This window comes from Cucumis melo, chromosome 9 (genome assembly GCF_025177605.1).
Source record: "Cucumis melo cultivar AY chromosome 9, USDA_Cmelo_AY_1.0, whole genome shotgun sequence".
NCBI lineage: Eukaryota > Viridiplantae > Streptophyta > Magnoliopsida > Cucurbitales > Cucurbitaceae > Cucumis > Cucumis melo.
This window is the reverse complement of record NC_066865.1, coordinates 8,855,346-8,872,832: the sequence shown is the minus strand read 5'-3', so window position 1 is coordinate 8,872,832 and position 17,487 is coordinate 8,855,346. Positions and strand designations below refer to the sequence as shown.

Here is a 17,487-nt window from a genome sequence, read left to right as displayed (position 1 = left end):
GTTTGTCATTTAGATTTGGTTCAATTTATTTTTTCAATTTTATTATTTAATTTGGTTATACGATCATTTAAATTTGTTCGTTTAGATTTGGCTACACGGTCATTTAGATTTGGCTAAACAAAATTTTTCAAGATTCTTTTAGTACACGATCATTTATTTTTTCAAGGTTCATTAGTACATGATCGTTTAAATTTGGCTAAATGATTTTTTAAATTCTTTTGGTACATGATCATTTATTTTTTTTACACGTTCATTTAGATTTGGCTACTTCAATCTAAATGATTTTTTTCAAGACTCTTTATATACGATCTTTTAGATTTTGTTGCTCTAATCTAAACGACGTAAAAAAATAGAGAAAAAGAAAAAAGACGATGAAAAGAAATCGCAGCGATAGAAAGAAATCAGATTTAGTTACCCAAATCTAAATGACGTAAAAAAAAAAGAAAAAAAAGAAGAAAGACGATGGAAAGAAATCGCAGCGGAAAAAAAAAAAGAAGAAGAAAGAAAGAAAGACAATGAGAAAAAATCGTAGCGGATGGGAGAAGAAAGACATAAGGGCAAACCTGGAATATTTAAAAAATGGCTAACTTTATAGGCTTTGTTGCACGGGCCGCAAATACTTTAGTAGTTCGTTATATTTATGAAAATTTACTAAGAAAATATTCTATCTAGTTTAAAAAGAGAAATAGTGTTCTAGTAATTAAATTATTCAAATAATATGTTATATTCCATTATTGTAATATGCATAATGCAATAATCTTTATCGGAGAATTGCATCAAGCAGCAAAAATAATCAATATATTAGCATCCATATCACCATCTTTTTCAATATTTCAAATGTGGCAAATCACGTTGATTTTTAATATGTTTTTAAATTACAAAACTACCCTCAATAGTTTCAAATACATACACTTTCCCTTTACTTTATTCTAGTAGGCTGAGTTAAAGAAAGAAGGCTTGACGGGGAAGATCAAGGGAAGAAGGAATTTGAGAGTCAAGATGGCTCAGATGAAAAGTACTCAAATTGCATCCTTTCCCTGAAATTAGAAATAACTCGACTCAAAATAATAGGATGCAAAGTAGCTCGACTAAAAAGGAGAGGTGGAGTAGGTCCAAAGAATTTGCGGGTCCTTATCCTTTCAATTTGAAGGAGTGAAACTCAAAGTCTTTGACTTTATTCTCATTGAGGACCCTTATAATTGCAAAGCTCAAAGAATTACAGAGGTCAATAAACAAAGCTCAAAGAATTTGAGAGCTCCTCTTTCTCCTTACTGTGTGAGTTGCAATTGGATTCTTTAAGGCAAAAGAGATATATGAACTTCCTGCAAGCAAGCAAGTAAAGCCTGCGAGCCAGTCTTAATCCTCCAGACGAGGCAATCGATGGCCAGGCATTTCAGTTACCTTCCGTTGTCCAGCTTCGACATCCACAAGGGGCTGGCTGGGGGGAATCCTGATTTTGCGATAACCACACAAATTTATTTTCTTCCTTTTTTTGTCTTTTCAAAAATCAATTGAATTTCAAGTTGATTCGGTGAAAACTCAAGTTTCACTTTCTCTTTCTCTTCCCTGTTCCATCGACTGTGAATTTGATTTTGTTAGATTTTAAATTTTCCACAATCAGTGGAAAATCAAGCCGAAATTGAAAATCCCAACCACTTAACAAGGACTTTGTCATCTGAAACTTTATCCTGAAGCCAAATCAAAAATACCCATGGCGGCATCTTCAAAATCTCCCCCAAAAATCAGCATAAATTTGCTTTTATCTCTCTAGGTATGTTGCAGCAACTTCTGTTTTATATTTGAAGACCTTAAATGATGAAGGGATTAAATTTACATAATTGCCACTCATGAAAAATTTACCTAAATGTCATTAGACATAATTACACAATTGCCCTTAACTTAAAACACCTAAATATTTTGCAATTTTCAACACTCATCTTTAATTTAGCTTCTGATCATTTGTATTTTTTTATTATCTGATTCTTATTTGATATTTAATAATGTGTTATTATTTCTATCTAATTGTTATGCTTTTTATTACATATTAAGTAATTCGCAATAATTTCTATTCGATTGGCCTGTGATTGTGAGCTTGTTTCTATTTGATTGTCATATGATTGATATATTGTTGTGATACTTAATTTCCAAGTGATTTTCATTGGATATTAAGTCGAGACCTTCGAAGAGTGCCTTATGCGATATTCCAGTAGCTTTGTTGAAAGAGGTAAAGAGTTTTATGGCAGTTATGTCTATAGAGAGTTCATGGAGCTTATTAGCTCAGTTTTAGGTTAGGTCTTCTCTAGTGACTGAGATTGTGAGAAGACAGCTAGAAAACAACGAGGTTCAGTAAAGGTTTGGAAAGTCCAAGTAAGGCTAAGAGGCCGAGTTTTAGCTAAGGTCAGATGAAGCCATAGTTAAGTAAGGCAGACTATGTGTTTCGAGTTTCAGAAAATTAAAGGTTGCTATCTTAGAAGAAGCTCACAACTCACCATACGATATGCATCTAGGTAGCACCAAGATGTATAGAACTTTGAAGAAAACTTATTAGTGGCATGGGATGAAGCCAGAGATAGCATATTGATAGATGCATGATATGTCAACAAGTTAAACTAGTAACGTGATAACTTATAGAAATACAAGTAATTATAGCCTTTTAGATAGAATAATGAAGTCAGAATGCAAGAAAAAGGAAGAAAATGCGTAGCTAAATAGATAAAATAAGTCAACTAGCATATAAGTAGCAAAAGAGTTTTATGCCTGTTTATCACGCTTTTTCATGTCTTAATGTATGAGGTTAATTTTAGGTGAAAAAGAGAAGAGTAGCCAAACGACAAACATCAGGAGAGGAGACATGCAACCACCAGGCGATCGGAAAAATGAATTTAGGTGATTCATATCACTAGACACATCACTAAAAGACAAAATGGTTGGTGCGAATGTCAGAAAAAGGATGAAAATGATGTCTGCAGCACGGAGCAACTTTGTCAAAGAAATAATGCAGCCAAAATAATGTTAAGTCCTATAAGTCCTCGCCTATAAATAAAAGGTTGTCTCTTCAAAAACAAGTGTGTGAAAATAGTGGAGAGCAAGATCATCTCATCTTCCATTTTCTCTTTCTGTGTTTTAGGTGAGAGCTTAGAACATAGTTAATAGAAATTTTCCTTCCTCTTTCTATTAGTGTATTAGGCAGACAATCGAGCAATGAGTATGAGAAACCATACTCAGAAGCTTTATGCATCTCCCTATATTTCTATTTGTAATTTTTTTTAAATTGTATTTGTAATTTGAACACAATGGCCGAAAGACCTAAAGTTTTAATTTTAAATTCAATTTTCTTCTACTTCCAATCTCCCATTTATCTATTCATGATTATTGACTCTGAGTAAAAAGAAAAATGACGTAAGATGTAATCAATGATAAAGAATTGTGATATCTACATTAGTTGTCTTGTTAAGTTAAATGCAACAATTAATGCCCCATTTTATTCGAGAGAAAGAATGCAATAACGGTTTTTTTCACTTGACAAAGTGATGATCTAGATTTAACTAAATGTGCGCAAAAATAATGTAGCAATACATTCTTGTCGTTGAATTTATCTCTAACATACAATCAGAAATGCAAGTGTGTGTGGCGATTGATAACTTGTAGAAATACAATTTATAATGACCTTTTAGATAGTACAATGGAGTCAAAACGCATGATAAATGTGTCAAAACATGTAACTTCTATGCAAATTCATAACTATTAGAGAATGCAACTTACATAAACCTTCACGCCTGTTTTACCATGTTGTCAGGGTCTTATCGCAAGATTTTAAATAAAAGAAGACATAGTGAATTGTAAAGGAGCGCGTGCAAAAGCTACACGATAGGAACCTTGTCTAGCGATGAAACATCCATAGGCGAGGAACCAAATCATCACGCGACGAAGGTTCACTAGAAGACAAGAAGGGTAGTTGGAGTTGATGTGACTTGACAAAGGTAGCAATTAGTCCTTACAAGATCAGAAGAGTAGAATTTTCCTGCCGAAAGTTGCCTAGAAAAGGACTCCATCTCTACCAGACAAAGAAGTCGGCATGAATGGGCCAAACCTTAGAGATTGGACAGAAAGAACTAGCCTTTCCATCGTCGTAAAAGTATACTTCTTCTTCTCCAGCTAGTCTGTAAGTGAGAGCCTAGAGAAAGAGGAGAGAAGATTCCACCATTTCCGTTCCCCTAACTTGTAATGTTTATTCTCTTTACTTTTCATTTTTATATTTCTTTGTAATGTATATTGCTCACATTGTACAGTAGCCTAAGGCCTACATTCTTTAAAAATTACATGTTCATACCTTTTCAATCCAACATTCTTTTACTGTTCATCTGTCAATGTGTTATGAGTAGTTTAGGTTGGTGATAAATTCTTAATAAGTAGTTTAACTTATAAGGTCTATCACGTTAGTTGAGCTATATTCATCGCATGACCAATGCTTGTCGTCAACTACTCGAGAGAGTAAGTAGTAAGGACATGACTAACGCGCACAAGAAGGAGTTTGGAGACAAACTCCACCTTAGCGAGATAATTTCCATCACTTGTGTCCCGAAAGGAGAATAAGTGTGGGTACTTGGCACCAAGAGGTTGTCACCATTAAAAGAGAAGTACTATAAGTTTTATAAGCAACAACTCCTAGATATATATTGCTTAATAAAGTTAGTCATTTGCATCCCGAGAGGCAAACAAGTGTGGCATTTAAGGTACTGAGAGATGCTTGCCTTAATCAAAAGCTAATTAAATGATCTCTATTGCATCATGACTCATCGTATAATTCAATCGCTTACAATGCATAAACTTTCCTTCGCTTGTTCTTAAAACAAGTTAGTACACATTTCCATCTCTCTATCATTCTTACCCTCTTTTACATAATCTTTAGTGTAGATAATAGATTTAGCATAGACTTACATTTACTTTATACTGTATAGTTAATGTATTTTGCCTAGGTGAAAGAGTAAGCCTTAAAACTAATGTTTGATGTCAATTCCCTGTGTTCGATCCTGGATTACCCAGAAAACCTACTGTTTCGTTTACACTTGGGCAAACAATAAGAAAATTTGTACTCAACGAGAATTTAGTAGTTATGTGAGGATCAAAGACATAGTGAGCATCTTGCATACAATGACCATGACTCGCCACGTAGAGAATATATAGGTATACTAGAACACACATCGAATCCACAACACTAAGTTTGAAACAAGTAGCGATAAGGATATATAGATTCCGAAAGGCAAGCAAATATGGCGAAGGCATCGAGAAGTTTCTCACCTTAAATCTGAAGTTAATAAATGCTTTTGTATCGCCTTAATGAATCGATTACCCTTGCTTTACACTTAATTACTTACACATTCCTGCATCCACATTGTCGACAAACACTAAAGTTCATACTCTATAAATCACTAACGCCATTTCCATTTCCATCTCTCTCCCTCTATATATATCTATATCTATATCTATATATATATATATATATATATATATATATATATATATAACACTACTCATATACTTATATTATACATATACCACACATTTTAGAACGCAAGATCAAAACCGTAAGATCATTAATTCCCTGAGTTCAACCCTAGCTTACCCAGGAAACCTCTATTTTCGCTTATACTTAGGCAAGAGATGAGGAAACTTGTACGTACCCGATGCATCTTTAAAAGTTAGCAACGCATAGGTAAGAGTCAACATCTTTTATCACATGAACATAGCCTAGACGTCTAACCTAGTCATATACTTAGAGCCTAATTGTAATGCATTCACGATATAAATCAAGCATACGACAAAGGCTAAGAGGACTGTTTAATCCACTACCAGTGCTTGAGTGGAAGTGGGAGCATGTAACTATGGATTTTCTCTTTGGATTACCTCATTCCTCCATATATGAAATTATTTTCATAAACATGGTTTTCATCGCCTCATTTCATAAAACATAAATCACACATTAGTCTCTCATATTCAACATAGACTATTGTGTTGTCCTTTTCATCAACAACGTCCCTTGGAGAATATCTTGGTCCATTTTCCGTTGCTCAGGTCGCTAAGCTCAATATGCTCCTTTTACGCATTGGCCAACTTCACTCTACCATGCAGTCCTTTTCTACATGGTTGTCTTTACTTTTTATGTGCACATAATAGTTAGCTTAAGCACATGAATAAGACTAATGGTTTACCCTCAAACATAACATACATTCATCAATCATAAACTTTACTTAAAACATAACACAAAACCTTCTTTAGAAATCATTCTTTCCATGAACAACATTACAAATCTACCAGAAAATTAGGAAGAAAGCTTTAAAATCATTAAATACTTTGAAAAATCACTCACTGACTAAATTCTCTTCTTTAGAACACCTAATTCCCTAAAAGTCTTCTTCTTGCCCAGTAACTTCTCTACAAGACAACAATTAATACTTTCTTTTATAAAAAGCTCTTTTCTAACCTCTTCTCCTATTTTTACTAATCATAAATTGGATTAGTTATCCTTTAAGCTTCCTTAAATCGCCAGCTCCGTTTTGTAGTGCTAGACGTGTCAGCTCAGTATTTCTTTTGGTCATGCTTAACCTTAACCCAAGTAGCCCACTAATTAGGCATGATTAGGAAATTTCTCAAAAGATTCCTAACTCTTAATGTCTGGCTTCAACTCACGTTGAACCTCAAACCGCCTACTTAGTCTTGCTCGCATTCTCCTTCACCTCGTGTCACCTTGATTTAACGTCAATCATCATAACGCCCAAATCCTTAAAAAAAACTTTCTTCCCAAAACTCCTTTCTTCAAATCTCTTATTCCCAATTGACCATTCCATTTCAGGCATGGGTCTCATAGAAAAAGTTTGGAGCAACAAACACTTCATTTCCATTTAACAAGATTACATTTTAAATAAGTACAAAAAGAGTTTCCACAAAATGGAAATATACAAGTTGTTTCAAAACAAACATTTGCTTTTCTCGGCTAACTCTACATGTCATGCAAGCTATCTATGATTACTAACAAGATGACGTGACATGTTTATTGGCATAATAGACGATTAAGACGACAAGTCAAATGTTGGATGTCCTTCGCTACTTGAGAGGGTGGGGGGAGGGAATAAAACAAAACATTTGAAGATTAGACAAAAGAGTCTAGTAAGTGGGGTTTTTTCACCAATACATTTAATAAATAATTTCTCGCCATACCACATTACAAAGTTCTTTTTCACGATACCAAGCGATACAAATAAGTGTGCGTTTCAATTAAAATATGAGTTCAAATCGAAAGCATTAGGCAATTTACACATTCGAATCTCATAGAAACCATTCCCTCACAAAATCATTTTATCATAATTCATATCGCCTAAGAAGAATATTTTTGCATTGCGCGTTTTGTATAACATAACGCAAAATCACCTCAATCGCAGACTAAATTTCATCTTTTATGCCCTACTCAACTTAAGTGTCAACACACTCTCATCGCCAAGTTGTTGCTATGCGGAGTAATCTCAATACATACAATAAATTACCATTAATTTCATCATGCATAACGCATCTTCCAGTGCCAGATCACAAAGAAAGTAAAGGACATCTTATACCAGATCACAAAGCAAGTATAAGACATCCCATACAAGATTACAAAGCAGGTATGAGACATCCTATGCTAGATCACACAGCAAGAATAGAGCGTCTTACACCAGATCACAAAGCAAGTGTAAGGTATCTCATCACATAGGGTACCAAAAATCATTTCACAACAACCATTCAAATTCATTTTCAAATCTGATTCATTTGTAATCCAAATCCACTTTAAGAATTTGAGAAACATAATATAAATCATTGAACTCAAGAATTCAAAAGGGCAATATGTAAGGATTCATAATGGAAATTCATTTATTTCACGAACACTTTAAAGAAAAGTCACTCACAATTGGATAACCTCCTCGTTCTCGTTGAGCTCTTAACTAAAGATCCTTGTCGAATCTGAACTCGTAGTAGTTCCTAAAATCCTTTGCAAATTTCCTTCAACTTTTCTTAAGCAAATACAAGGTAAAATAAGCTCTCAAGCTTGCCAGACTTCTCTTATTTATAAACTGTTCTAGTGAAGTATTCCAAGTCAGAATGATTACTTCTGTCTAGCGGTGAGGATCATCCAATATCAAAATGCCACATGGCTTTTGCCACTTTCTTATTCTGGACAAAGTGGACGGTCGAGTCAAATCAGAATGTCAATCTTAATGCTTGAGGATGACATTAATTGCCTCATGTGAAGGAAGCTCACATTGCCTCCCATTTTAACACACAAATTTTTCTTAACACGTAGCTATAGAACGCCTTACATAGTTTTCATCGTAACACTTCCAGTCTTCTATTCCCATCATCTACATTTAACACGTAACGAATTCTTATCGTGTGTGGTCTTAACGTGTAGTTTCAAAATGTGATCAAGGTCCCTGTTTAAGTAAATCTTGCAAATCACTAATCTGGAGACTTAGAGGCATGGAAGATGGTGTGGTAGTAACAACAACAAAAAAGAACCTGTTTTAGAGAAGCTCTTTAACTTGGAAGTGTAACCTAGGTGACGAGGTGGCCAAGTAGAACAATTGTCCAAAATACTGATAGAAATCGAGACATGCGCAGTGAAAAAAGATCGAAATTCTACTCTAATTGCATCGTTAACATGTATAAATAATTACCCTAATGAAAACTAAAATTAGAGTTAATAGAAGATCATACCTTTGATGCTTTCCAATTCCTCAAAAAACTCATCAAGAACTCAAATGGGACCACCACTAGTGTTGACCCGCTATTATCCAAACTAAGAACCAGGTTGTAGAACTCGTAAGGTGGAGGAAATAGAGCGAGAGATGGAATTTTAGAGATGTGAATTTAGGTTTGAAGTTTGGGAGAGAAATTGATTTTGGAAGAATTTTGAATTTTTAAAATAACAAAAATTATCCAAAAGTCTTCAAATATTTGAAAAATGATCTTTAAATAACCTAATTACATGCAACTATTGCAGGTAGTTGCAGGTAATTAGTTCTCCTAAATTCAACACCTCACTTTCCACTTACAATTAGTGGAGTTAATCACCATTTCAATTTCTCTTAGTGGGTTTGGTGCTATCACCATGAGCTTCCAAATAGCCCACTAAGAATTAGTGAGATTATCCAACAAAATGTTGGATTTTCCCACAAACTTTTGTCAAGGGCAAAATGGTCATTTGACCATTCTAGTTAAAATCAAACTTTGACTTCTAAAATCAAAAGTCAACATTTTGACTTTTTACCATTTTATCTATCTTGACTAATTTCAGTCTCCCGAGTATGAATCTGCATTCATTTTTCTAAAATTCAAATCACATTTGAATATTAAGCTAATCAAAGTTTGACTTTTCAAAGTCAAAAGTCAACATTTTGACTTTTACAACTTTGACCATTTCCATCAATTTTAACTGGTTAAACCCTTTTAGACTGAGTTAATCAACATTCGTTAACTAATTGGTCATTCCACTAAAGTCTCGTAGCTGCGCTCTCGTCACAATAGATATATTTCTATCCATCTGATATAACCATAATTAGTAAGTTAGTCCTTCACAGGTTGTTCGTAACCTCGGCTAGGTCAAAATACCGTTTTATCCTCGAGATTACATCTTGTTTCTTAAGTCTCATTGATCCACTATTGAATAATTGGTTTAAGATCCAACCTATAAATTGAATCCCTCTCAAGCCAATGAGAGGGTAGGGCTCTTGTTCAAGACTTGGATTCAATCCTTAAGGGAACAATCTTTCTACTAACCCTATAGCGGATAGGAGTGAATTCCGTCTTAAACCCTATGTCCCTAGCTATCCACCCAGACTTACCCCTAAAATGGGAGGCTTGTTGGGCTAGCGCCATTGAGCTGCTCTCACCTATGCAAATCTAAGAATAATTCCATGTGAACAGAAGTTCATGGTTAGCTCAGAATTAAGATTAAGTTACCTATGTCATCATAATCGAAATAATCAGTTTTATATAGTCAACAGTGTTATAACTTAAAAGTGATTATTTCATGGTTCCAGTCTTATGTAAACTCTTTACATAGGATGTCTCAACTTTCATGTCTTTACGTGAACGAATCGGGATCACCTAGTTTGTACTAACTACAAAGTGAGCTACATCCATAGCGTTCCCATAATAAGATACCCAACCTTATTCATACATTATAGACCGTTTGGGCTATATACTCGAGCTTCATCCACGTTTATGTCTCTACATAAAGTTCAAGTCTACACTAGATAGCCTCTGGACCTTAATTTAAATTCAAGATTATAGTAGTTTAATTTCATTAATAAGTCCTCAATAACCACTTTATTGAATAGAATATGATTTAACTAAAAACTATGAGTTTTAGGACGTAAATTTCAACAAATACAACCTCGTTTGTGATAATGTTTGCATTTAATTGTAGGACAACTGCTAAACTTATGACGATGCTGCTTACAATTTTTTGAAAATGATGACTCGGTCGAAGCACGAGGATGAGCTTTTGCTATTGCAACATCAGATGACATGGTTGATACTAGGCCAAGTCTTTTTTTTCCCTTGAACAGGAACTCTTGGATCACACCATCAAGTGATGGCGAAGAACTACGATGTAAAAAGCCAGCACAAACAAACTCATATTCGAATCTTAGCCCCTTTAGAACCTTGATGAGTTATAGATGATCAGGACTGATCTTAGATTGGTCTAACTTAGTCCAAATGGACTAGAGGGTAGTGAGGACTCATTTGCCTCGTCTCTTGATTGGCGTTGACTAAAGCGTATGTAACTACTAGTAGTGAGCTAGATCAATAGTTTGGAACCCTACACCAAAAAAATCCCAAAGTCCTTTGACAGTGCTGAATGCATTAAATTGAGTATATATGGATAGTTGGGATAGAAACATTTTCTAGACAGGTGATTATTTGGTGATTTTGTTGACTTAATCCTCCAATTTCTAAAGAAACTCACTTTCTTCATCAGTAGCACCTTTACTAGATGTCTCATGTTATAATTCGTTACAATTTGTGAGCAATAAAAAAAATTCATTTAATTGGTTTAGGTGAGTAGTTTGAGTCATCAAGCATGGTGCTTATAAGCCAAAATGCATCTACTTTTTTCATAGGGCAATTTGCACATGTGATAATTGTGGCAACTTTGATGGGGTGGTTGCTGTTTGGATAAGTGTAAAGGTCAGATGTGGGGCACCGATTAGATGTGCGGTAAGATATGGATGATGGTTTGTGGGTGGTTATCATTGGGTTTGGAGATTGTTGACCAGGTGGGTATCGATTGGGTTCAGATAACTGGAGACTGAAGAGGTTTGCAGCTAGATAGGTTTGCGAGTGTGGGTTTCATGATGACTAAGATTTTTGGTTTTACGACAACTGAGGGTGGCCTTCACGACGACCGAGGGTTTTTGGTGTCACAAGGACTGAGAGTGGCTTGTTTCAAGGTAGTTTGTGAGGCTTGAACAAGGTGGTTTTGGTCAAGGTGTTTGGTCGATTGGATTTAGTTAAGGGTGGGGGTTTTAAAAAGAGTGGGGTTTCGCATGGGTGACTTAATTTTTGATCATAACAATTGTGTGACACACGAAATCCAATAGTTTTTCTAGGGCTTTGATACCATGAGGAATTTTGTTGTATATATATTTCTTAATTGAATGAGTAAAGTACAAGAGGTATTTATATACAACAATAACCAAGGATCCTAACAACCTAGGATCCAGACATTATAAAATAACAAATTAACACAAAATATAATGTTATATTATATTTATTTACATTAACAACTATCATGTCGATCGGTCAACCAGTCAAAGATGAAAATAGATCTGAAAACATTGGCCCTACGAGAGATCTAAAAAAACAAAGAACATAGTGGACCTAGGTAGGGAGCGACGAGAGCTGTATGAATTTGAGCGAGGTGGATCAAGTAGGGAAAATAAAGAGCAATGTGGATTGAGAACTACTCATAGACTGGATCAATAGAACGTTTCTAAGCACCGATCTGAGACTTGAATGAATTTTTGGGCATTATTGAAGGCAAAAATAATATTTTTAATAGGTGTAGGCAGGGAGAGTCGTTTGATCGGGGGTCGTCGTCTCGATGATGGTGGCAGGTTGAATGAGAGAGGCGAGTTGCTAGGTCAAAAACCTAGCCAGCTTTATATTAATTTTTTTGAAGTTTTTTAGTACAATAGTTGAAGATTTAGGGTTTCGAACATCTCACCTCAAGAATGAAAGATCATGTTAATTACTGCTAAAACTAAGCTTACTTTTAAGATCATTTGAAAGAAATAAATCAAAAGTACAAAGAATTAAAGAAAAAAAGTGGTCATAAGGCTAAAATGATTGAATGATTGCACATGAAAATTTTATTTTTAAAATTCTTTTTATTAATATTAAAACCAAATCTAAAAACGATCATAATTAAGTAAAAAATTATACAACTGAATAAAAAAATCGATGTGGCAACTAAGGAAAAAAAAGTTGCAACAGTGAACCAATATATAACATAATTTAAAATTTTAATGATTAGATGCTATCATTGTGCAGTTGATTAGGGTGCAATCAAAAGACTAAAAAATAGAAGGTAATTAAAAAAAATGTTGACTTTCAATGAAGGGAAAGTAGAAAGTCATTGTAATTAATTATTAATTATAATTAGAGAGAAGAAATTAAACTAATTAAGACAATGTTTCTTCATATTCCATCAAACTTTCGGTTTATGATGTAGTTCGAAAGCAAGTCCTTGAAACGACTATTTGTCTCTACGGCCGTTGGTGAACAGTTAATATAAATAGATGATTGAAATTGAAACAAATTAAACGTACACACCATGCATGAAGAATAAACAAATTTCTTTAACTAATCTACGCCATGTTACGTAAATTCATTAACTTTGACCCTAAACATTTGTGCTTCTAACGTGCATGCCACATGCAACATCCCAATCTCAGATTTAAGTTAACTTCTTTTTTTATTCCCTTTTCACACACAATGTTAGTTGCTTTGATCCAATACCAAATTTAACTCCCTCTCCTCATCCGTTTAAGGTTTTAGATTTAATACACTATAAATAGAACCCTCTGCAACTCCCATTTTCATACACACACACTCATTTAAAAAACGCTAGATTTCTCTACATAAAATGGCCAACTTCCCCTTTTTCTCAACCCATTTCTGTCTCCTGTTAATCACTCTCTTCTTCAAAGCATCAAATGCTGGTAATTATAATGTCCTAAGTTTTGGTGCAAAAGGCAATGAAAGAACAGATTCAACTGTTCCTTTCCTCAAGGCCTGGGCTTCTGCTTGTAATTCACCTACGCCTTCTACAATTTATGTTCCTAAAGGAAGGTTCTTAATTAAAGGCATTGTTTTCAAAGGCCCTTGTAAGAACCAAATCACGTTTCGAATCGATGGCACGGTTGTTGCACCCTCGGATTATCGTGCTCTTGGCAATTCAGATTCTTGGATTTTGTTCTCTAAAGTTAACAAAGTTTCTGTGGTTGGTGGAACTCTTGACGGCAAAGGTGCTAGTTATTGGGCCTGCAAGACGTCTGGAAAGAATTGTCCTGTTGGAGCACCGGTATGTGTTCAACTTTCATTGAAACTCAATAGTCCATTTCTGTGAAATTTCAAATTTTGATTACAGACTGTTAGAACGTAGTTTCTACTAGTTTGTAATTAACAAAGGTGCTAACCTGATAACATCTTTATAAATAATCCATACTAACATAGAAATTAACGAAATTCAAAATAAATTCTACTTCAAACTATGCTTTTTAAAAATTAAATTAAAGTAAGATTATTCTGGTGTCTTTAAAACCTTTTTTTACTAAATATTCTCTTGGATTTCACGAAACAATGATAGATTAAGGTATATTTGATTTTTCTTATCAATAATTTCAATCGAAATTTTACCAGAGTAATTAAAAGTTATGTTAAATGTGAGAAGTGATATGTATTATATATGTAATGCAGTCAATGACATTCAATTGGGCAAACAACATTGTGATAAGTGGATTAACATCGATTAATAGCCGACAAACCCACCTTGTAATCAATGGTTGCAACAACGTTGTTGTTCAAAATGTGAAGGCAATAGCGCCGGATCAAAGCCCAAACACTGATGGAATTCATGTTCAAACTTCTAAGGGTGTTACAATTATTGGATGTACACTACAAACAGGAGATGATTGCGTATCAATTGGTCCAGGAACTTATAATTTATTCATGACTAATCTCAAATGTGGACCAGGCCATGGCGTAAGGTAATTAAATTCAACTCTACACAATAATATAATCATGTGAAGGCAAGATGGATTGATAGTTAATGTCCATATATCGCTACATTTGAAGATTATTAAAAAAAAAATTTGCCTCTTAATAACCTATTTGGAGCTTTGAAATATGTTCAAACTTTTCACAACATTTAAGACCTCAGTTATTTATTTATTTATTTATTATTATTATTATTTAATCTTTTTCTCCTTCATACCCATTCTCCATATCTGAAATTTATTAGGAAAATTGTAAAAAATGACAAATTTGACAAAAATATTTAAAACATATAGCAAAATTTTAAATTTTATCAATAATAAACATCGAAAGATACTGATATGCTTCTATCTATTATCAATGTAAAATTTTATTATATATTATAAATATTTTAATTTATTTTAATATATTTAAAAATGTTCCAAACTATCATTGAAAAGTTATGTGGGTTTAAAAATAGAATATTAATAATGCATAATTTGACCACCATTTGATTCTAGTTTTTGGCTTTTAGAAATATTTAGATATTTTTTCTAAAAATAATTACCATTAAAGAATGATATTGTTTTAAGTTTCAGTAACCAAATTAAGTGAATAAATTATTCCAATTTCACAATTGAAAGCTAATGTCAATGTTATGAAATTACTAGAACAGCATTGGAAGGTTAGGGAAAAATAAAGGAAGATAGAGTGCAAAACATAAGCTTAAAGAACTCAATCAAATATTTACATAGAAACTATGTATGCATGTTTTTCTTAAAAAAATAAAAAAAAAAGAATTAGCATTAAAAGAAAAAAAAAAGAGGAAGATTGTAATTTAATTAAAATTTGATGGATTAAATCATATGAATAAATTATTAACAATCTCAGTAGTAGAAGCTAATGAATTGAAATTGGAAATACACAGCATTGGAAGCTTAGGGAAGGAGTTAAAGGAAGCTGGAGTACAGAACATAACCTTAAAGAATGCAATATTTAGCGGATCAGACAATGGGATAAGAATAAAAACATGGGCAAGACCAAGCAAAGGCTTCGTTAGGAACATTGTATTCGACAACCTTATCATGAACAACGTCGAAAATCCAATTGTAATAGATCAACATTATTGCCCCGATAACAAAGGTTGTCCCCGTCAGAATTCCGGCGTACAGATCAGCAAGGTCACGTATAGAAATATTAGAGGAACATCCGCAACTCTAGAAGCTGTTAGTTTTGATTGTAGCATTACTAATCCATGCACAGACATTAAATTACAAGACATCAAGCTTCTTTATAAGAACAAGGCAGCCACCTCATACTGCAAGAATGTTCGTGGATCCAGTACTGGAATATTGATGCCTCGTAGCTGCATGCTATAGCAAAGTTGGATCAGCTAGATATCATTAATTTATAATGGCTTTAATTAATATTCTACTGATGTTGCATGTTTTATTTTCTTTCTTTTTCTTTTCTTCTCTTAATTTATAGTGCTTTATGTAGTGGCTAATGATTGCTGAATATTTAGGCAATCATAATTGTGAAAGTCATTACAAGCGAAGAGAAGATTGTATAGTTTGGATTTGCTTCTGTTAGTTACTTGGTTTAGAGGAAAATTGGGTGATTAATGTAGCTGATATTGTGATATTTTTTTTTTATTAAATGACAGATTATTGTACCCATTATTAATTTTACTGTTATGCGGCGGTGTGTTACTTGTTTCTTACTTCTTTTTATTTTATTTTATTATTTTTTTTAAGATTTTGCTGATATCTTGATTATTTTATTAACATAATTCATCAGTTGTGTGTGTGTTTTCGTTAAATGAAAGCATAAATCAATCTTAAATTTGTTTCTTTCTGTAAAAGAATATACTATACATCTCACCAACCTTATTAATTGTAGACTCTTATTAAAATACATGAATTTACATTCATGAATAGTATGTTGAGATTTAAGGAATAGTTACTAAATGCATTGATGAATGCTCAGGTATTGGTGAACAGTCGCATGTGTATTGACATCTAATGTTGATGTCATTTTTATGTACTTTTCTATTAGTAAAAATAGGTGTAAGATTTATCATTTGAATGTAAAAAGAAAAGAAAGAAAAGCAAGTTATAGAAATATTCAAGTTCTTTTTATCCTAAGTTGTGTGAATAAGAAAACAATCTTCTTCTCGTCTCTTGATTTGTATTATAAGGTACTAATAGGTTTCCAACAAGTTGTATCAGAGCTAAATCATAAATGACTTCAAATGGTAACATGTTGCAACCCCAACTTCCAAGATTCAATGGAAAGAATTTTAATAAAAGAGTATTCAAATGAAAGTCTAATATGAATCACAAGAATTGTGGAATATTGTTGAAAGAAGGTACATTGAAGTTGAGAACCAGGATGGGCTCACAAATCTACAACCTTCTGAGTTGAGAAAAAATTGTTAGAAAGAAACAAGAGGACTTTATTTTTCATTTATCGAGCTGTTAAATTCATTTTTTTAGAGAACTTCAACGGCTACTTCTGCAAAGATGACTTAGGATATTCTACAATCCACCTATCGAGGAGAAAATAAGGTAAAGTGTTGGGTTTTTGAAAAAAAATATTAGACTTGTGAGTTGTCCAACATAAAAAAGGTCTAGGAAAATCATGGGTTTGTGCTACATTGAAAAAGTTTAGGAAAGTCATGAGTTTTTTTCCTACATTAATAAAAAGGTTTAGAAAAGTCATGGAATATAAATAAGAGCGTATGTCTTGTTTTTCAATTGTCTCATTTAGGAACACTTTAAGCTCTAGTATATTAACTCTATTAAATTCCTCTTGTATATTATCTAGTTGGAGGGCGGAAAAATTAAGGTGTGAGTGACCAAAAGATTTGAGAGAATGTTCTTGTAATTGGAGTTGGGACAGAAAAAATTATTCTTTGTGATTGTAGAAATTTTAACAAAATGAATTCTAAGAATATGGAAGCACCTCAAAGCTATTTCACTATAGTTATGAGCCTGTGTTTGGAATAAAAGGGTTAAATTTTAGAAATATGTATTTTGTTTAATCTCATAGGCTAGGCGTTTTGTTAAAAAAGTATTTTGAAGCTATACGATAAGGGTAGGCATTTTGAAGTTCTTCGAAGGGAGAAATGATGTGAGCAAGATAGACTAGGCGATCTGGAACTCATTGCGAGCTGAAGTTACGTGATAAAAG

At 33.4% G+C, this 17,487-nt stretch overlaps 1 protein-coding gene across 1 annotated transcript; it reads left to right on the top strand.

Moving 5' to 3' along the window:
- The first annotated feature begins 13,150 nt into the window (after positions 1-13,150).
- LOC103503343 (polygalacturonase-like) lies at positions 13,151-15,978 on the top strand. Its single transcript, XM_008467507.2, has 3 exons — positions 13,151-13,621; positions 14,017-14,306; positions 15,221-15,978. Exons 1-3 carry the CDS (start codon positions 13,184-13,186, stop codon positions 15,669-15,671), a joined length of 1,179 nt encoding a protein of 392 aa, XP_008465729.1. The 5' UTR covers positions 13,151-13,183; the 3' UTR covers positions 15,672-15,978.
- The last annotated feature ends 1,509 nt before the right edge of the window (positions 15,979-17,487 follow it).

Bases quoted from the DNA above. Each gene is read 5' to 3' on its own strand.
- LOC103503343 (XM_008467507.2), top strand. From the start codon at position 13,184: ATGGCCAACTTCCCCTTTTTCTCAACCCATTTCTGTCTCCTGTTAATC. The intron at 13,622-14,016 runs GTATGTGTTCAA...TATGTAATGCAG, and splicing joins ATTGTCCTGTTGGAGCACCG to TCAATGACATTCAATTGGGC. The intron at 14,307-15,220 runs GTAATTAAATTC...GGAAATACACAG, and splicing joins GGACCAGGCCATGGCGTAAG to CATTGGAAGCTTAGGGAAGG.